This window comes from Haliotis rufescens, unplaced genomic scaffold (assembly GCF_023055435.1).
Source record: "Haliotis rufescens isolate VD_foot unplaced genomic scaffold, xgHalRufe1.0.p SCAF_1, whole genome shotgun sequence".
In the NCBI taxonomy this organism is placed as follows: Eukaryota; Metazoa; Mollusca; class Gastropoda; order Lepetellida; family Haliotidae; genus Haliotis; species Haliotis rufescens.
This window is the reverse complement of record NW_025963779.1, coordinates 83,896,433-83,919,421: the sequence shown is the minus strand read 5'-3', so window position 1 is coordinate 83,919,421 and position 22,989 is coordinate 83,896,433. Positions and strand designations below refer to the sequence as shown.

Below are 22,989 nucleotides of genomic sequence, written 5' to 3'. Positions count from 1 at the left end.
GAAGAAATTTGGTTCTCTGATATTTGTGAGCTGGTCCAACGTGAGATTCCCATTCATACTGTGGTATTCATGAACAATTTTTACGAACAAGGAAATATCTGGTGAACCTATAGCATGTCGCGTTGTTTGTTTACATTGCCACTGCGCGAACAGAGTATGTCAAAAAGTTGGGTCTTAAAGATTTCACCAAACTTGTTTGCTATCCCATATATTAGTCTCCCTGTACTAACGGCTAAACCGATTCTTTTACGCATTTTGGACGACTTTAAGAGTACATTGAAAAAGAAACAGTTGTCAGATTGAGATAGCCAAAGGTTCGTGAAGGAACGCTGCCCTTCAGATGGCTGATAGGATATGACATATGTATTAGAACCAACCAAACGACAGCAACGCGTTCAACAAACAATCGCTATAATAGCAACTTGAACACAAGTCCTGTATCTTTCTCCCGTATATAAACACATCTGATTTCTTAGTAAAGCTCGACACGAATTCTCTGAGATCCGTGGCCAAAAAGTTGAGAAGTGTGCCAATATGGCAACGCCATGACGAATTGCCCCGGCCTCCACTTTGACACGGAGAATGCTAACTCGTTTTCCTGGCCGATCACTCGAGTTTTTTAGGTAATCTGGAAACCCTTCAGCCATGTCACGTGACAATAGTGGCGTCAACGAGATTCCAGTTGGCGTCGATCACACTACTTCGATTGTTGTGTCTGGGTTGGGAGTATTGTTTTTTATGCAGATGTGCGATGTTTGGTTATGATGGGGAAAAATTAACGCATAAATTGAATTTTTGTAGGTTTTTACGCTGCTTTAAGCAATATTCCATCAATGCTACAACGGAAATACCAAGAACGGGTTTCGCACATCAAACCTATGTGGAGAATCGAACCCATATATCTTCGCCGTCAGGGGCGAACGCGTTTACCACTAGGCTAATTTGAGCGCACTCACTTTTTTAAAAGTTTATGATAAATGACAATAATTACTGAAGTAACATGACACGCATGCCATTAGGCGTTGGCAGATTATATTGGTGATCGATTGGGAGTATTCAGTCACGTGAGTATATACGCTACAGCTTATTGCTACCGATAGTGTAATAGGGTACAGGTGTCCCATCTTAATGTTTGGCGTTGCGGTAAATGACATGTATGAAATGTTGTAATGTTGGCGTTTGTTTATGTCACTCTAACAGGTAATGTTATAAAACGACGATTTCTTTCTTACATGCACTTGTTCAGCCCCTCCAACAGGGAATGTTATCAAATGATGATTTATTTATTTCTTACTTTCCCTCGTTCCTTGCTTGGGGGGTCCCTCCAACAGGTAATGTTATTAAACGACACTTTCTGTTTTACATTCCCTCGTTCCTTGCTTGGAGCCCCTCCAACAGGGAATGTTATTAAACGACACTTTCTGTTTTACATTCCCTCGCTTCTTCTGGGGAGTCCCTCCAACAGGTAATGTTATTAAACGACACTTTCTGTTTTACATTCCCTCGTTCCTTGCTTGGAGCCCCTCCAACAGGTAATGTTATTAAACGACACTTTCTGTTTTACATTCCCTCGTTTCTTGCTTGGAGCCCCTCCAACAGGTAATGTCATTAAACGACACTTTCTGTTTTACATTCCCTCGTTCCTTGCTTGGAGCCCCTCCAACAGGTAATGTTATTAAACGGCACTTTCTGTTTTACATTCCCTCGTTCCTTGCTTGGAGCCCCTCCAACAGGTAATGTTATTAAACGACACTTTCTGTTTTACATTCCCTCGTTCCTTGCTTGGAGCCCCTCCAACAGGGAATGTTATTAAACGACACTTTCTGTTTTACATTCCCTCGTTCCTTGCTTGGAGCCCCTCCAACAGGTAATGTTATTAAACGACACTTTCTGTTTTACATTCCCTCGTTCCTTGCTTGGAGCCCCTCCAACAGGTAATGTTATTAAACGACACTTTCTGTTTTACATTCCCTCGTTTCTTCTGGGGAGTCCCTCCAACAGGTAATGTTATTAAACGACACTTTTCTGTTTTACATTCCCCCGTTCCTTGCTTGGAGCCCCTCCAACAGGTAATGTTATTAAACGACACTTTCTGTTTTACATTCCCTCGTTCCTTGCTTGGAGCCCCTCCAACAGGTAATGTTATTAAACGACACTTTCTGTTTTACATTCCCTCGTTCCTTGCTTGGAGCCCCTCCAACAGGGAATGTTATTAAACGACACTTTCTGTTTTACATTCCCTCGTTTCTTCTGGGGGGTCCCTCCAACAGGTAATGTTATTAAACGACACTTTCTTTTTACATTCCCTCGTTTCTTCTGGGGAGTCCCTCCAACAGGGAATGTTATTAACGGCACTTTATTTCTTACATTCCCTTGTTCCTTCCTGGGAGCCCCTCCAACAGGGAATGTTATTAAAAAGCGCTTTTTTTGCTACATTCCCACGTTTCTTACTGGGGAGTCCCTCCAACAGGAAATGTTATTAAACGACACTTTCCTTCTTACATTCCCTCGTTCCTTCCTGGGGTCTACCCCCAACAGGGAATGTTATTAAAAGGATCTTTTATTTCTTACATTCCCTTGTTCCTTCCTGGGAGCCCCTCCAACAGGGAATGTTATTAAAAAGCGCTTTTTTTGCTACATTCCCACGTTTCTTACTGGGGAGTCCCTCCAACAGGTAATGTTATTAAACGACACTTTCTTTTTTACATTCCCTCGTTCCTTCCTGGGGAGCCCCTCCAACAGGGAATGTTATTAAAAGGATCTTTTATTTCTTACATTCCCTCGTTTCTTCCTGGGGAGCCTCTCCAACAGATAATGTTATTAAAAAGCGCTTTTTTGCTTCATTCCCACGTTTCTTCCTGGGGAGTTCCTCCAACAGGTAATGTTATTAAACGACACTTTCTTTTTTACATGCCCTCGTTTCTTCTGGGGAGTCCCTCCAACAGGTAATGTTATTAAACGACACTTTCTTTTTTACATTCCCTAGTTCCTTCCTGGGAAGCCCCTCCAACAGGGAATGTTATTAAACGACACTTTCATTCTTTCCTGACCTATTTCCTTCCTGGGAGCCCCTCCAACAGGTAATTTTATTAAACCACACTTTCGTTCTTACGTGCACTTTAAAATCTGCCATAAACTACAACCAACACTGGCTAGGTGAAGGCTCCAATCTACAATACAATGCGTCGTCACAACTGAGGGAATAGGGATGATTTAGATGAAAAACTATGCCACATTTTCAAAACGGGCCCTTCCGACAATTGTCTTTCTACGACGTAATGATACCGAGAACGAGTCGAAAGCCGACACTGACGAGACAGTTACTTTGAAGACAACTTTTATTGCCAAAGTTTACAATGTTTGTGACGGAACGACGGGATTAACGTGGATAATAGAAAACCAAACACACTGCGTTTTTAAAATCATAAATCAGGCGGGTGAAGGTACAGGATTCAGATATGATTGCAGTCAGAGTGATAATTTGTGCTGACACTCGTAAATGCCCCTCCTCGTATAACCCATCAAGTAGATCGCTGGCTTTGTCAATGCTGGTAGACGTGAAAGCAAACGAGATGACATTGGGCGTTCCACCGGTTGTAGGCTGATAGAGAAGGAGAACACCAGATACGTGGATTAATGGTTCGATGCGGGTGTCGGGTAGAGGTTGAGTGGAGGTTGGGAGGGGTGAGGGTGGCGTTGGGTGGAGGCTGGGAGGGGTGAGGATGGTGTTGTGTGGAGGTTGGGAGGGGTAAGGGTTGTATTGGGTGGAGGTTGGGAGGGGTGAGGGTGAGGTTTGGTGGAGGTTGGGAAGTATGAGGGTGAGGTTGAGTTTAGGTTGGGAGGGATGAGGGTGGTGTTGGGTGGAGTTGGGAGGGATGAGGGTGAGGTTGGGTGGAGGTTGGGAAGGGTGAGGGTGAGGTTGAGTGGAGGTTGTGAGGGATGAGGGTGGTTTTAGGGTGGGTTGAGTCGGGTGGAGGTTCAGTGGAGGTTGGAATGGGGTGACGTGGTGTTGGTAGGATGTTGGGAAGGGTGCGGTTAAGCGGAGGTTGGGATGGGTGAGGGTAGTGTTGGGTGGAGGTTGAGTGGGGTGAGGGTGGTGTTGGATGGAGGTTGGGAGGGGTGAGGGTAGTGTTGGGTGGAGTTGGGAGGGATGAGGGTGAGGTTGGGTGGAGGTTGGGAAGGGTGAGGGTGAGGCTGAGTGGAGGTTTGGAAGGATGAGGGTGGTGTTGGGTGGAGGTTGGGAGAGATAAGGTTGGTTTTGAGTTGAGATTGGGAGGGGTGAGGGTGGTTTATTGGGTGGGTAGACTCGGGTGGAGGTTGAGTGGAGGTTTGGAGGGGTGAGGGTGGTGTTGGGTGGAGGTTGAGAGGGATGAGGGTGGTGTTGGGTGGAGGTTGGGAGGGGTGAGGGTGGTTTTAGGAAAACCACACCCCCGTTTCCCTCACACACAAACACCCCACTCCCCTGTTTCCCTCACACACAAACACCCCACTCCCCTGTTTCCCTCACACACAAAAACCCCACTCCCATGTTTCCCTCACACAAACACCCCACTCCCCCGTTTCCCTCACACACAAACACCCCGTTCCCCTGTTACCCTCACACAGAAACACCCCATTCCCCCGTTTCCCTCACACACAAACACCCCACACCCCTGTTTCCCTCACACACAAACACCCCACTCCCATGTTTCCCTCACACAAACACCTCACTCCCCTGTTACCCTCTGACACAAACATCTCACTCCCGTTTCCCTCACACACAAACATCTCACTCCCCTGGTACTCTCAGACACACAAACACCCCACTCCCCTGTTACCCTCTCACACAAACATCTCAATCCCCTGTTACCCTCACACACAAAAACCCCTCTCCCCTGTTTCCCTCACACACAAACACCCTACTCCCCTGTTTCCCTGACACACAAACACCCCACTCCCCTGTTTCCCTCACACACAAACACCCCACTCCCCTGTTACCCTCACACACAAACACCCCACCCCCCTGTTTCCCTCACACACAAACACCCCACTCCCCCGTTTCCCTCACACACAAACACCCCACTCCCCTGTTTCCCTCACACACAAACACCCCACTCCCCTGTTTCCCTCACACACAAACATCTCACTCCCCTGTTACCCTCACACACAAACATCTCACTCCCCTGGTAATCTCACACACAAACATCTCACTCCCCTGTTACCCTCACACACAAACATCTCACTCCCCTGTTTCCCTCACACACAAACATCTCACTCCCCTGTTACCCTCACACACAAACATCTCACTCCCCTGGTACTCTCACACACAAACATCTCACTCCCCTGTTACCCTCACACACAAACATCTCACTCCCCTGTTTCCCTCACACACAAACATCTCACTCCCCTGTTACCCTCACACACAAACATCTCACTCCCCTGGTACTCTCACACACAAACATCTCACTCCCCTGGTACTCTCACACACAAACATCTCACTCCCCTGTTACCCTCACACACAAACATCTCACTCCCCTGTTACCCTCACACACAAACATCTCACTCCCCTGGTACTCTCACACACAAACATCTCACTCCCCTGTTACCCTCTCACACAAACATCTCACTCCCCTGTTACCCTCACACACAAACACCCCACTCCCCTGTTTCCCTCACACACAAACATCTCACTCCCCTGTTACCCTCACACACAAACACCCCGCTCCCCTGTTTCCCTCACACACAAACATCTCACTCCCCTGGTACTCTCACACACAAACATCTCACTCCCCTGTTACCCTCACACACAAACATCTCACTCCCCTGGTACTCTCACACACAAACATCTCACTCCCCTGTTACCCTCACACACAAACATCTCACTCCCCTGTTTCCCTCACACACAAACATCTCACTCCCCTGTTACCCTCACACACAAACATCTCACTCCCCTGGTACTCTCACACACAAACATCTCACTCCCCTGGTACTCTCACACACAAACATCTCACTCCCCTGTTACCCTCACACACAAACATCTCACTCCCCTGTTACCCTCACACACAAACATCTCACTCTACCCTGGTACTATCACACACAAACATCTCACTCCCCTGTTACCCTCAAACACAAATATCTCACTCCCCTGTTACCCTCACACACAAACACCCCACTCCCCTGTTACCCTCACACACAAATATCTCACTCCCCTGTTACCCTCACACACAAATATCTCACTCCCCTGTTACCCTCACACACAAATATCTCACTCCCCTGGTACTCTCAGACACACAAACACCCCACTCCCCTGTTACCCTCTCACACAAACATCTCAATCCCCTGTTACCCTCACACACAAATATCTCACTCCTCTGTTACCCTCACACACAAATATCTCACTCCCCTATTACCCTCACACTCAAACATCTCACTCCCCTGGTACTCTCAGACACACAAACACCCCACTCCCCTGTTACCCTCTCACACAAACATCTCAATCCCCTGTTACCCTCACACACAAACACCCCACTCCCCTGTTTCCCTGACACACAAACATCTCACTCCCCTGTTACCCTCACACACAAACATCTCACTCACGTTTCCCTGACACACAAACATCTCACTCCCCTGTTACCCTCACACACAAACATCTCACTCCCCTGGTACTCTCACACACAAACATCTCACTCCCCTGTTACCCTCACACACAAACATCTCACTCTACCCTGGTACTCTCACACACAAACATCTCACTCCCCTGTTACCCTCACACACAAATATCTCACTCCCCTGTTACCCTCACACACAAACACCCCACTCCCCTGTTACCCTCACACACAAATATCTCACTCCCCTGTTTCCCTCACACACAAATATCTCACTCCCCTGTTACCCTCACACACAAATATCTCACTCCCCTGGTACTCTCAGACACACAAACACCCCACTCCCCTGTTACCCTCTCACACAAACATCTCAATCCCCTGTTACCCTCACACACAAATATCTCACTCCCCTGTTACCCTCACACACAAATATCTCACTCCCCTATTACCCTCACACTCAAACATCTCACTCCCCTGGTACTCTCAGACACACAAACACCCCACTCCCCTGTTACCCTCTCACACAAACATCTCAATCCCCTGTTACCCTCACACACAAACACCCCACTCCCCTGTTTCCCTCACACACAAACATCTCACTCCCCTGTTACCCTCACACACAAACATCTCACTCACGTTTCCCTGACACACAAACATCTCACTCCCCTGTTACCCTCACACACAAACATCTCACTCCCCTGGTACTCTCACACACAAACATCTCACTCCCCTGTTACCCTCACACACAAACATCTCACTCTACCCTGGTACTCTCACACACAAACATCTCACTCCCCTGTTACCCTCACACACAAATATCTCACTCCCCTGTTACCCTCACACACAAACACCCCACTCCCCTGTTACCCTCACACACAAATATCTCACTCCCCTGTTACCCTCACACACAAATATCTCACTCCCCTGTTACCCTCACACACAAACACCCCACTCCCCTGTTTCCCTCACACACAAACATCTCACTCCCCTGTTACCCTCACACACAAACATCTCACTCGCGTTTCCCTCACACACAAATATCTCACTCCCCTGTTACCCTCACACTCAAACATCTCACTCCCCTGGTACTCTCAGACACACAAACACCCCACTCCCCTGTTACCCTCTCACACAAACATCTCAATCCCCTGTTACCCTCACACACAAACACCCCACTCCCCTGTTTCCCTCACACACAAACATCTCACTCCCCTGTTACCCTCACACACAAACACCCCACTCCCCTGTTTCCCTCACACACAAACATCTCACTCCCCTGGTACTCTCACACACAAACATCTCACTCCCCTGTTACCCTCACACACAAACATCTCACTCCCCTGTTTCCCTCACACACAAACATCTCACTCCCCTGTTACCCTCACACACAAACATCTCACTCCCCTGGTACTCTCACACACAAACATCTCACTCCCCTGTTACCCTCACACACAAACATCTCACTCCCCTGTTACGCTCACACACAAACATCTCACTCCCCTGGTACTCTCACACACAAACATCTCACTCCCCTGGTACTCTCACACACAAACATCTCACTCCCCTGTTACCCTCACACACAAACATCTCACTCACGTTTCCCTCACACACAAACATCTCACTCCCCTGTTACCCTCCCACATAACAAACACCTTCCCCAGGCTCCCGTTCCCCTCTCATCAAAAACACCTCGTCTCCCTTGTTACTCGTACACCATAAAACGTACTGCCGACACCCCTCCCCTCAGTACAAACCCCTGCTGCACCCCGGACAACCCTTCACAACACAAAGCCCTGCTGCACCTCGGACAACCCTCCTCCTCGCACCCTACACAACAAACCCCTGCTGCAACCCGGAACACCCTCTCCTCGCACCCTACACAACACAAACCCCTGGTGCAACTCGGACAACCCTACACAACACAAACCCCTGCTGCACCCCGGACAACCCTCAACAACACAAAGCCCTGCTGCACCCCGGACAACCCTAAACAACACAAAGCCCTGCTGCTCCTCGGACAACCCTACACAACACAAAGCCCTGCTTCACTTCGGACAACCCTACACAACACAAACCCCTGCTGCACCTCGGACAACCCTACACAAAACAAACCCCTGCTTCACCTCGGACAACCCTACACAACACAAACCCTTGCTGCACCCCGGACAATCCTCTCCTCGCACCCTACACAACACAAACCCCTGCTGCACCTCGGACAACCCTAAACAACACAAAGCCCTGCTGCACCCCGGACAACCCTACACAACACAAACCCCTGCTGCACCTCGGACAACCCTACACAAAACAAACCCCTGCTTCACCTCGGACAACCCTACACAACACAAACCCCTGCTGCACCTCGGACAACCCTCTCCTCGCACCCTAAACAACACAAAGCCCTGCTGCACCCCGGACAACCCTAAAAAACACAAACCCCTGCCGCACCTCGGACAACCCTACACAACACAAACCTCTGCTGCACCTCGGACAACCCTAAACAACACAAAGCCCTGCTGCACCCCGGACAACCCTACACAACACAAACCCCTGCTGCACCTCGGACAACCCTAAACAACACAAACCCCTGCTGCACCTCGGACAACCCTACACAACACAAACCCCTGCTGCACCTCGGACAACCCTACACAACACAAACCCCTGCTTCACTTCGGACAACCCTACACAACACAAACCCCTGCTGCACCTCGGACAACCCTACACAAAACAAACCCCTGCTTCACCTCGGACAACCCTAAACAACACAAACCCCTGCTGCACCTCGGACAACCCTAAACAACACAAACCCCTGCTGCACCTCGGACAACCCTACACAACACAAACCCCTGCTGCACCTCGGACAACCCTACACAACACAAACCCCTGCTTCACTTCGGACAACCCTACACAACACAAACCCCTGCTTCACCTCGGACAACCCTAAACAACACAAACCCCTGCTGCACCTCGGACAACCCTAAACAACACAAACCCCTGCTGCACCTCGGACAACCCTACATAACACAAACCCCTGCTTCACTTCGGACAACCCTACACAACACAAACCCCTGCTGCACCTCGGACAACCCTACACAAAACAAACCCCTGCTTCACCTCGGACAACCCTACACAACACAAACCCCTGCTGCACCCCGGACAACCCTCTCCTGGCACCCTACACAACACAAACCCCTGCTGCACCTCGGAGAACCCTACACAACACAAAGCCCTGGTGCACCCCGGACAACCCTAAACAACACAAAGCCCTGCTGCACCCCGGACAACCGTAAAAAACACAAACCCCTGCCGCACCTCGGACAACCCTACACACCACAAACCCCTGCTGCACCCCGGACAACCCTAAACAACACAAAGCCCTGCTGCACCTCGGACAACCCTACACAACACAAACCCCTGCTTCACTTCGGACAACCCTACACAACACAAAGCCCTGCTTCACCTCGGACAACCCTACACAACACAAACCCCTGGTGCACCCCGGACAATCCTCTCTTCGCACCCTACACAACACAAACCCCTGCTTCACCTCGGACAACCCTACACAACACAAACCCCTGTTTCACCTCGGACAACCCTAAACAACACAAACCCCTGCTTCACTTCGGACAACCCTACACAACACAAAGCCCTGCTTCACCTCGGACAACCCTACACAACACAAACCCCTGGTGCACCCCGGACAATCCTCTCTTGGCACCCTACACAACACAAACCCCTGCTTCACCTCGGACAACCCTACACAACACAAACCCCTGCTTCACCTCGGACAACCCTAAACAACACAAACCCCTGCTGCACCTCGGACAAATCTCCTCCTCGCACCCTACACAACACAAACACCTGCTGCACCCCGGACAAACCTCCTCCTCGCAACCTACACATGAAGCCCCAACCTCAAACCCAAACAAATTTATCCCCCCCACCCCCACCCGCGCCCCATCTCCATAGCCCTGCTCTCCTCTCTCCTCCCACACTTCACCCCACCCCTCCTTCCACCCTCACCGTCACCCATCTCCTCCCCCCCCCCCCCCCCCCCCCCCGAGATATCTTCATCTCGCTCGTTAGCTATTATAACTCACTCCGGCTCAGCGCAGTAATAATCTTCCCCAAAGTCGGCGATAAATAGTAGTAATTATGCAATCCCGTTGTCATTATTTCTCCAATCTCGATCTGAATCTGTCAAACACCCATCACATCTCGTCTGCTTCTCTTCCAATACTGCACAGCAGATGAGATTTTCGACAAGCAGACGATATCGCTCGCTTGGCGCGAAGCTTTGGTCTCGTCGTTTGGAGAGTAATTTTGGTAGGGGCTTATTTACCCATCTGTTAATGTATATATATGTGAGGGCCTAACGATCCCCACGTTAGAGTAATTCACATCGTGCTAAGGATTTATTCCGACAGTTACGCGGTTGCCTCTAGCGCCAATATTGAAGGAATATTCCACAACATGAGCAATTCCAGGAATAAAGAGAAAATAGAGAAAACATGAATCCTAGACTCACCAACAAAAGGTAAATATGCCATTTGTGTGTTCATTTTTTAAGAACTGAAATGAAAAACGCAAACTTTTCAAATATGAATAAATTACTGTTATAAAATACATGTAAATAGGACGAAAAAAACGTTATTTCATATAATGGTATACCATTTATACCGTCAATCGTTTTTAAATAGTTACTAATGCAAAGATTACCGGGTGTTGAAATGGTGATAAATCAAACGCATATTTCTTTGCAATGACATGAAGGATGAAAGCCAAAACATTTGTTAATTCAATTTCGTCAGTCTGGAACAAGATAAGCAGGGAGACTTGTACAGTTTATCAGAAGTCATCGTATTTTCGAGCATATATATTTTAATAAAATGTATCACTCTCCCATCTTGATAACGTCACTGGTAAACACCTCGTAGTGTTTATCTCGGTAGTATTAACCGCGCGTTGCTAAGGTCGTTGCAGCGTATGATAAAAGAAGGCTTGTGTCGTAAACTTCACACTTCGGGTTAAGATACACTCTCAACTACTCATAACGACGCTTCTGACGAGTGAGATACATTCATCTGAAATAACGCCCAAGTCTCGGCGAATTCGGCTCCGAGAAGCTTCTGGCCTAGGTTATGGTATCTGCCCTTCCGGTGTGGACAGGATGTAGAATTAGCCGGTAACTTATTTTTTACTGTCCGCGTTAATGAACTTGTGACTTATTTCTCTTTTGAGATCAATTTGTACTTTTATTATTTTCATGTTAATGTTTAATCCAATGATGTTTTTTTATGATTATTTAAGAATTTGTACTATTGGAGATCGAGAAAATTATAACATGAATATACTAATTTTGAATTATAAAAATTGATAATTGAAATAAGTAATTATTAATATTTATAAGAAAAAAAAAGACTTTCCGTACGCGACATAGCCTTCACGAGTGACCGAAATCTACGACATGGAAGATAAATTATTTAATGGTGACATTTCGTGTAATTTGTGAAAATCATTCAAATTTTAAATGTTTTCTGCCGTTGCGGTTGTCAGCGTGCCCGTCTCCGACTGCGACTACACCTCGCTGACGCCAGACGATGCCTTCTAATACAACACAGTGATATTTCTCTGAATTATTCAATCTGTTTTTCCACATTTTTGCTGGAAACCTGTTTCTAGCACTTTGAAGAATGAGCCCGCACAACGGCAAGCTGCTTTGTTTCATTACGTTGTTAAAAATGTCCGTGGATTACTTACGTTATGGGCTTTCTAGACAAAGAGGTGCGCATTTCTCAAGGTAGAATCACTACCACAGCGGGCGAAACATTAATATGCATTAGGTTTTCCAAAACAGTTTCACACGCTTAAAACATGTCCTGGATATTCGTCTGATGTACACCATGCTGGGGGGATCTGTCCAAATAGAAAGATGTTTAATGTGTTTAATGCAATTGTTGTTTTTAAATATCTTGATGTAATCTGATATAATAGAGTATTGCATGGCAGATTTTCTAAAAAAAAATCTAATCGTGCATTGTGCTTAGAAATCGATCATGTCGAGTCGATATATCGGTAAAAGTGATTGGAAATTTAAGTGTTCCTACAACAGAGATAACCCGGTAAATTGGTTGTTTTGAGTTCTGGTATGAAAAAATGTGGGAAATAATAGGTTGTCTTAAAAATACATGGCATTCAGTGACAGTGACAGGACTTGTCGCTTATAATTCACGGAAACAAATCAGTTATACTTTTTTGGTTGTTAATGGTTAGTGCAGAGCTTAAACACATGGTATTGTGTACAAGACACCTTTTACATATGTTTTATCATTTACATTTAAATGTGAGATCCACCCCCTTGCCGCTTTCCCCCCTACTCAGACATTACTGAAGATAATGGACGATTTGTAAGATATTTTTTTTAATTTACAAAAAAGAGAAGGATCCGAACGCAGTATTCCTTCTTTCGTCACTTTCGACATTTCTAGGTTTACAAACAGCCAATCCCAAAAGCAAATAAAGACGTCATATTAACGACGATAACATAAGCGGTGTCAGTTTTCATTGCTTGTAAAAAGCCAACTACATCGTTAACCAGAGTTCAGGTCTACTTTGCCTTATGTGAAGCTTATCTCTTCCTTTCAGTGTCTTTCATCTCCGAAAAGAATATATCGCGCAATTATCTAGATGTTTCGTGTGTAAAACAATGCTACGCCGACGGAATTACGATCCATTGTCATACGTCATAAATCTCGCGGTACCAGAACGAGGCTGAAAAAATATCCAAATATAACAAATCTATCAGTAGGGATTGTTCATTCAGCATGCCCTATCGTATATCTGAGGGCGGACTTTCTATCAAATCTTGTAATCTGCCAGCCGATTCGATACTCTCGCGGCCTTATCGTTTCGCGTCTGCGCAGAAAAAACCCAGAGGGGAAGTAGGAAAGCTCCAGCTTGTGCAATACATCAGCGTACAGTTTTATATCCACTCATGCCCCCTACCCCCACCGTCCTCCATTTCCGCTTCTGTTTCTCCCCCTCTTGATACAAGCTACTCAAAAGCTTCGTTCCGTTATATTTTCCTAATCGCAATTTTGATATACCCACAAAAAACATCTTAATTTATTATCTCCCTTCGCAAGAACGAGCGAATGCAATTATAACAGGATTGAATTTCTGATCAGCATGTGTGGTGATTGGCGAGTTGATATTGTGAAGTTTTCAGACAAACTCGGAGCTTTACAGCGGTTCTATGTTCTTTTACCCTGCACGTGTTCGATTTAGCCTCAGCGGTAAAATATTTCAAATAGATGTATATCTTATTTTTAACGGCGCGCGTTGAATTGGCATACACGAGATGTTAGAGACGCCATGGCTTTTTTGTATGTTAATTCTGAGGTTGTTGCTGTGTGTTCCCTACATTCACGCTCACATCTGCGTTCTGCCATCTGCTTGGGGTAGATTCCGCAAATATGTATTACAATTTGTCTTTAAATGAATAAATTTCCATTTAAAAACCGTTTGATTACATTGCGGCGGCAAAGTAATCTGGAAGACTTGTCCATGCAACTATGAGTCTGTTGCTCTAGAGTTGCCAATAAATATTTCCTGTTTCATTTCTTCTTCTAAGCGTCAGTCCAGTTGTCCAGTTCCAGCTAATGGTTCTCCTGTAGTTTACGTTCCTTGTTATTACCGAGAGATCAGCCTTGTCACGTTTACCGACATCAGGTATTACATGGAAACGCTATTGACAAACACGGAATACACAGGCGATTTAACTTAGTTGAAAACCAGAGCATCCGATGTGAATTAAAGGGACATAACCCACCTTATAATGACTGCACCGAAGTGAACTTTTTTTTACACTGTTTCAAATGATGTATATGTGATTATTACGCTCCCATACGACTATTAACTCTCCCCGTCGTCTTCCCCATCCCCTCTCCCCCGTAACACTTGCTCCATAATGTAATGTGATGTCACCAGACGGTAGTTGGGCCTGTGAGAGACAGTCAGTCAAGTGTTAGAAGTTCAAAGGTTTAGATGAGAGGGAGCAGTGTCAGTGTGATTGCCGTAGATTACAAAGTGATTGTCTAACACTGACCTTTCCCCACACCCGGCTGTTCGCCATAGACTGACACACAACTCCAGCCCCGTGTCGCTCCTGCCGCCGTTGGAAGCCTCCGGGACCTATGGTGGTGTTCAATCTGTCACAACCTTAATCTGCCCAACTCCTTTCCTGCAACACATCGTGGAGTGAGAACAATAGCTTTGACGTTGTTTTTTCATAGACTAACACTTCGTCAATTAAAACATGTCTTTAAAATGATAAAACATTTTTCGAAAGAATCTTTCCTCTTCTGCTGTTGGAATCAAGCAAACTAGACTTGTTTAGTTTGATCTAGACTTGCCTAATAAAATACCTAAAAAATATAAATTCCACAGTCATGGTGCAGGACTAGTTTTTTCACTGCACTTTCGTTTCTCTCTGTTTGAATGTCATCGTCGTTGGGCTGTGGAACATATCGGGAAATGTTGGTTTGAAAGTGTTTTTTTTTCGTTTTTTTATTTTACATGTGTTATGACCTTAAGTGAGGTGAGATGAAATGGCGTTTAACGTCGCGTGCAAGATTATTGCACTTTTATAGCGACGTGCATGCACGTGAGTGTGTATGTGTGTGTGGCTGCTTTTACTAGTCCGGACTAAAGCCGATTTTATAGTGCAAGCCCACGGAGATACCACCCCGCAGTTTAACATGAATACTTCACTCAGACACAGTATACTGACTCCGAGCCGATCAGTCCTTGTTTTAGCCTCTTAATGCCGAGCGCCAAGCAGGATAACAAGTACCATCTTTAAGCGTCTTTTGGTATGACGCGGCCGGGGATTGAACGTTTCGCTCACAGAACGGACACTCTACCACTAGACCACGGAGGCGGTCTATGACCTTAAGTACTGTAGTAGATACGACTATAACGAAAGCTTAAGCTCTCGTAGATGTCACCTGATGTTAATTGAAGCCCTATAAGCCCTACTGTGGCTCTACGAGAAGAGACTATACCGTCTACTGTAGGTCTACGAGGCGAGACAATGACGTCTACTGTTGTTCTTCGAGAAGAGAAATGACGTTTACTGCGGCTCTTTGAGAAGAGACAACGATGTTTCTTTGGATCATCCATCAGTTTAATGTAGAAAGAAAGCCTCAAGTGGCACAGATCTACGACGTTTACCATTTTCATTTGCCCTCGAGCACGGGGTTGGTGCTAACAGACCAAAGACCATAGTCTGGGATTAGCTCAACTATATTCATGACCAGAGGTATAGTTTTTGCTAATCCCAGACTATGGTCTTTGGTCTGGGTTGGTGCTAACAGACCAAAGACCATAGTCTGGGATTAGCAAAAACTATATTCATGACCAGGGGCTAATATTTACCCTGGTCAGTATTTGATTGAAAAAGCATTCTGTTCAGGAGAACCACCAAGCGTCGTTTTCATACCCACAGACAAATACATTGTTATTATGAACACACTACGGGACACATGTTGTAACATAATTCTTGTGATTTTTTTCATAATATACAATCCCAATAACCCCAAAAGACACCAGCAATTCGGCCGTAAGGAAACCATATTGACTTCGTGTTACTCTTGGTCAGTTAATGTTGAGATTGTTTCAGGTCTATTTGGCTTAAATGTTCTGGTGGTAACCGAATGCATCGTTGTCACGACACTCGCCTACTTAGACGAGGAAATGATATCACTGGTTAATTTGATCCGTATGAATTACACCCTATCTAGCCATCTTTGATGTCACAATTTGAATTGTTATAGCGCCATAGCGTGTTGTTTAAGGCTGAAATAATCGTCTTTATTAAAGACTACCATTTAAACGGCAGTTTTGTCTGTTGGTTAAATCTGAGGATGGTTATATTATTCAGGCGTGCGCTATAATCTTGTACTAGTCTCCTTCACGAAATTGATACCGATGTTAATTTGTTGACTGGTTGAGTGGGTTTAAAATGAGAACGGATACATTAAACATGGCTTGTACAAGGCACTTCCGGTTTCGTGACGGGCACGGGTGGTCAAGAGATCTGAGGAACCGCGATTCGTTGTGCAGAACTATCTCGGCGTATTATGAGCCGCTGGTCAAGGGTTAAACTAATATTTTAAAATCGTTGGTTTGCAAGAACCATATCCGTGCTACCATCTTTTGACACAGTGGTTACCGTCTTCGGTTTTACCTCCACAGTAAGCTTGCATAACCTTGTTAATTAAATAATGTTCAATTTGCCGTTAAACCCATCTGACTTAATCCGTTGCGGTGACTTTCGAAATGTTCCTCACGGCAGGGGACAGCAAAAATGGGTTTTTAATGAATGGAATCGAACCCAGATCGTGAATGCGATGAGGTAGCGTGAGAATGAATAGTGCATTAATAGAAAAGGTCTTCAGCAACCCATTTTCGTCGTAAGAGACGACTTACGGGATCCTGTGGTCAGACTCGCTGACGTGGGTGATGCATGTCAATCGTATCCCATTATCGTATACCGCCGTCATATAACTGGAATATTGATGAGTTGCACGTTAAACAGGGAACAACAAACAATAATAGAGAGTTGTATAATGTCATAAGGAGTCTTCCGTCGGCATACCTACGCGTGATTCGTGAAACACGAAACAAACATGCCCGCCTCGCACCTGCAGATTGGCGGGAGTAAGCACGCGCTGTATAAGCATTCCTGACTGAGGCGCTCGCTCATGTGTCGATACGGTATGTGATATATACGCCAGGAGATGCAGTAACACGCCGTATCACACCAGTAATTACAAATACCACTCTGCTCACTAGATGATATCCGAGTAATAAGAAATACACGCGCAGTGTTGATTTTGACAGGAGCGATAACTGCACGCGGAAACGTGTCAAGGTCAACGTCACAAACAGGCGAAATGACGTAGGCTGTTGTCAGCGTTGGAAACATCCATATAATACACATTATACGACTTTAGTTTTGTGTATATTCGGTAGCTCTCATCTAAAATATATTAAATATCTGAGCTTTCAAGTAAATAGGACAGTGGAAGGTCCGGGGTTCGATCCCTGGCCGCGTCATACCAAAAGACGTTAAAAGATGGTACTTGTTGTTACCCTGTCTGGCGCTCGGCATTAAGGGGCTAAAACAAGGACTGGTCGGCTCGGAGTCAGTATACTGTTTCTGAGTGGGTATTCATGTTAAACTGCGGCATGGTATCTCAGTGGGCTAGCACTATAAATCGGCATCAGTCCGGACTAGTACAAGCAGCCACACACACACACACACACACACACACACACACACACGTCGCTATATAAGTGCAATAATCTTGCACACGACGTTAAACCTAATTTCACCTCACCTCTTTTCCTTGCATGGTAAGAGTGACCATAGTCCGGTTTTAAGGACAAGCTAAGTCCAAGAGTTATGACAGCCTTGGGTCTGTACGACTACTTTGTATAATGGGGCCAAGCAAGGCATATATCGTTGGCTTACGCCCAGCATTGTATTCACATATTGAGTGATACTGAATTTCTAAATGCATTTGAAAGCGCAGGATGTACTTCACACTTCCACTAATCACATCGTAATTTCAAACGTTGAAAGACAAGTTCATAAATTTGGCTTTTACAAGTTGTTTTTCATTATCTCATTTTCAAAGAATCACGCTCAGCACTCTCGTTTTGATAAAATATTACCTTCTTCAAAATGCCACAGCGACATACAGGAGAATAAACACAGTCTCTAGGGAGCGTTGATTATTCACGGACAAAGATCGGCTTTACGGCTATTTACATGGCATACAGCTCACATATATCGCGTCTAATGTGTAACGTCTGTCAACAAGATAACCGTTACAAGAAAAATGACTTCTCCCTCGTCTTGGTCGCCATGTTAGCGGTGATGCGAGCTCCATACAGCGATCTGATGTTCTCCCCGCAGTGTTGTGATAGACTCCTGATAGGGTATTCATATCGCAGGAATAATTTGTCAAAATATTTTACAGAGGCCAATGCGAAGATAACAAGGAAAGTAATGTTGAATATCTGAAGAGAAGTGTGGAGTTTTATCTTGATTGATGGAACTCTTGTTGTTGAGTCCCTGTGTTGTGTGTGTTGACGGGCCATTTGGGTGAAATATTGATGCATTATGTACGCCAAACGTAGCATGGCCATTTGATGTTGTGTATTCACTGAATACGGATGAGTTATTTACAATTGTGAAGCCTTGTACATCAGATAGCGCAAACGGGAATTACAATCACAGACTTTTAGTTTCGATATTTTGAAGGATAAAACATGAACTTGTGTTTATGGAAATATAACCGACTTAAAATCACCTTTTCCGTATGATTGTATCAATATTGATATTAATGTGTAAATGTGTTTCCTTGGAGATATGGAAATATAAGTGTATAGTGTTTATCCTAGACATAGATATGAACGCGCGCTGGGTCGGCCAAGCGCTCAAGGCGTTCACTCTTCGCGTCAATGATTCGGGTTCGATTCCTTCTTTGGGTAATGTGTGAAACCCATTCTGTGTGTCCCCGCCGTGATATTTACAGAATATTGCTAAACGCGACGTTTAACCCCACAATTTAAACACGTTTTATAATGTTTCGAATTAAAATAAAGTGCATATCATTAATAATAAGTCAAATATGGATAATATGTGTAATATATATTGAAATTAGATGTGCAAATCAGATTCACAGGCACTTGCACAACACTTATGCCACCAGGAACGACAGGGAACTTGTACAATATTTACTGAAAAATATACAACTTAACCAAAGTCGGTTAATGGTGACAAGAAAACTGACACTCGTGACGACAACAGTTTCCGTAGCACAGGTGGTAGCGTGAAGGACCACAGACCAAGAGGTTGCAGAGTCCTATCCCACCGAGGTTAAAACATCTATGTGTTCACGAATATGATGTCGCTGTAAGACAACTAGTACTCTCTCATACAGGAAGCTGACAACGAAAGTGTGTCTGATTACTACAAAGTAGACCCTTAGCTTATTTTGTTAACGGGGGCACGGGTGGCCCAGTCGTCTAAGGCGCCGCGATTCGCTGTGCAGAATTGCGTCCCGTGGGCACGCTAGAAACCTATGATTGTGGGTTCGAATCCCGGTTCGCCCCGATTATGTTTCTAGGTTTGTCAGCACCATACCCGTGCTCGTGGGTTTCACCGAAGTGGTAAACGTCTGAGACCTGCATCACTTCGGGCTTTCCTCCCACATTAAGCTGACACGCCGCGATGTAACTGGAATATTGTTAAAAGCGGCGTTAAACCCAACTCACTCACTCACTATTTTGTTAACACCACCCACCCAACCCCAAAGTAAGCCATTTTTACTTCTAAAATAGCTTTTATTGACCCCCCTTTCCTTACACACACACGTGCGTGCGCATGACTGTGTGTGCGCGTTTCAGTGTGTGTGCGTATGCGTGCGTGTGTCTGTGCGCGTGCGTGTGCGTGCGACTGTGCTCATGTGCATGTGCGTGCGTGTGACTTTGTGTGCGTGTGTGTGACTATGTGTGCGTGTTTCAGTGTGTATATCAGTCAGTGGGTGAGTCTGTATGTGAGTGTGTGTGTGTGTGTGGGTGTGTGCTTGTGTGGGTGTGTGAGTAAATATCTGTGTGTGTGTAAGTCTGTAAGGGTGTGAGTGTGTGGGTGTGTGTCTGGGCTTGTGTGCGTGTGTGAGTCTCTCTCTCTCTCTCTCTCTCTCTCGCTCTCTCTCTGGCTGATTTTACTATTGTATTACAGTCTTCCTTTACACTAACATGTATTCAGCATAACCGCATATTCCAATAGCATGATCTTCTCCACTATTGTACACCAGCATACTTGAATTAAAAAAAGTTACAAATTTATTCAACATTTTTTTACCTTCATGTCATACAGTTTAAACTTGGTCATCATACAGTACAAGCTGGGGGCTTTCGCGGAAGGGTTTGTTTGCTGGTCTCTTATCACTCGATCTACACAACCCGAGTTTACCCTGTATTTGCAATTAATAATCGTCAGGTAAGCATTGATCACAGGTGCAAATCCAGGTGATACACCTGGGCCCAGGTAATCTCGAGTTTCTCACCTGTGGCACACAAAACTGCCATTTATTCAACCTGTAGGCACTCCAGGTAATAAATTTTCCCATAGGTGTTTATGGGGTGATTGTTTGCTTGCCCCTAATATTGTTTCTCGAGATTGTAATGATAAATCATCAAGGGTGGCTACAAATAGTTTTACTTTTACAGAAACATATATCCCTTCTACCAAGTTAATGCACGGCCATGTAGTATGGATGTGTTTTAAAACTATGACGGCTGCATGATTAATGATAAATGGTTTAAGAGAGCGCATTTTTGTGACTTGTAGGTTAATGTTTTTTAGTGAGCGTTATACTGATTTGAGGTTTCCTGTGATTTATACAGGGACGATTGTAACATTTAAAACTGAAGCGGGGTTGTCGTCACCAGAATTCTTATATTTTTCATAATTGACGTTGTTTGGTTTCGTGGGAAGAAGGTATGTATATTTTTAGGGGAGTTTGTTGAAAAATACTTCTGGAAGGACAATGACTGATCGCATGATAAACAAGAATGATATATCGACACCACAAACACGAATTATTCAGTACATGTAAACACAACAGTGATTGACCTTACGGAACAAATAGTTCCACATTCAGATGTAGTTAAGGCGTATCTCTTCTTAAGCAGCGATCTGTAAAATGTGTTTAGAATGTAAACACACAGAGGTATGTTTAGATCTAAATCTGTTTAGGAATGTGTTCAAATCCCAAATGGAAAACACATTTCATGTGTCCTATCTGAAGACGTTATGGTGTAAACACATGAAATTAGCTATCATCTCACAACCTGAACACCATTAAAACACAACATCCCCATAATCTTAAAATGTTTTGAATTAGAGTTTAAACATGTTTAGAATTTATATATATATATATATTGAAATTGAGATTATATGTGCAAATCAGATTCACAGGCAATTGTATAACATATATTCCACCAGTGCAATAGTTACATAAAATGCATAAATAAACCAAGCTTAGTTAATGGTGACTTGGTAAAAAGTTACAATTGTGACGACAGTAGTCTCGCTAGCACAGGTGGTAGCGTGAAGGGCCGCCGATAAAGAGGTTCGTATACCGCCGAGATTTGAAAGTGTTGTGTTCATGAATATATTGTTGGTATATGACTCACAGTACTTCTCTCGGGAAACGGAAGCTGGCAGTGAAAGTGTATCTGATTACTACAATATACCGTTAACTTTAAAACAAATTTTAAAAACAGGTTTGACAAGGCGTCCTGAAGAACAGGGTTCGACAAGATTTCGACAGGTTATAAAACTCATTCAAATATATTTCGCAAAGTGACATCCAGCTACATCGAAAAATTCACTATTCTTACACGCTAACCCGTGAAAACGAGGGGAAAACGTCGTATTAAATGTCCTTTTTCGAATTTAAGTAATTCTCATATATCTGTAATATGTACACTTAACAGAACAGGGACAGGGAACTAACAATTAAAACATTACTTTTACAAAGTTGTTTGAAAAGTCTTTACAAAACTTGAACCATACTTTTTATTAGAGAAAATAAACCGAATACTGTTTGAGTGATTGCGTTTTATTCGCTCCTGATCCCAAACTCAAATCCCCGTCAGCAATGTGTTATTTCATTGCAGAGTTCCCCGTAGCGGGCGTCATATAGATGTCATAATAATGTCATTTCTGACAGGGACATTTAAAAAAGTGTGAAAAAACCCTCGAGGTGGTGGGACACAGGAGACCTATAACATTTTCATAATACTGGAAATATTTGGGTATGAAATATAAATATTTCCCGCCTTAAAACCTGTCCCCCACCCACGGTGTCCTCTGTCGAGGGGGTGAGGGTAGAGTCGCCTTATCGTGGGTGACGATAGAGACGCCTTATCTCTGCCTGTATGACAGGAATGCGCCCGAGGATCAAAGTACTCTCGCCCAAGTAGTTTAATATAGGATATACAAGTAGCGAGCAGGCGAGAGGAGCTCCGCTGTCGTGCGCTATCAGTCTTACCTGGGTTTGTCAATCAACGCGGCAAGCTCAACAGGTGTGTGCTGATTATAACGCCGAGCGCGACAGGTAGCCGTGATTGTATCACCTGTACAGGTTCTGTGACATATTAGGCCGACGCGAACGCTTGTGTCATATATAGGACAAATTTTTTTATATTCCGCATTAATATGTATTTATTGTTCGGAAAATAATATTATTAATTCGGGAATATGAAAATGTTTCTATTCGACCCAAGAAGAGCTAACATCAATTTCTACATTTCGTGCCGAAAT

The 22,989-nt window shown here is 44.8% G+C and overlaps 1 protein-coding gene across 1 annotated transcript in view; it reads left to right on the top strand.

Annotated features, from left to right (window-relative positions):
- The first annotated feature begins 11,009 nt into the window (after positions 1 to 11,009).
- Positions 11,010 to 22,989, top strand: part of LOC124136927 (repulsive guidance molecule A-like) — a 64,917-nt gene continuing 52,937 nt past the window's right edge. Inside the window, exon 1 of the mRNA XM_046503002.2 lies at positions 11,010 to 11,118. Within this exon, the coding sequence (XP_046358958.1) occupies positions 11,093 to 11,118 (26 nt within the window). The 5' untranslated portion in view covers positions 11,010 to 11,092. The remainder of the gene's footprint in view (positions 11,119 to 22,989) is intronic.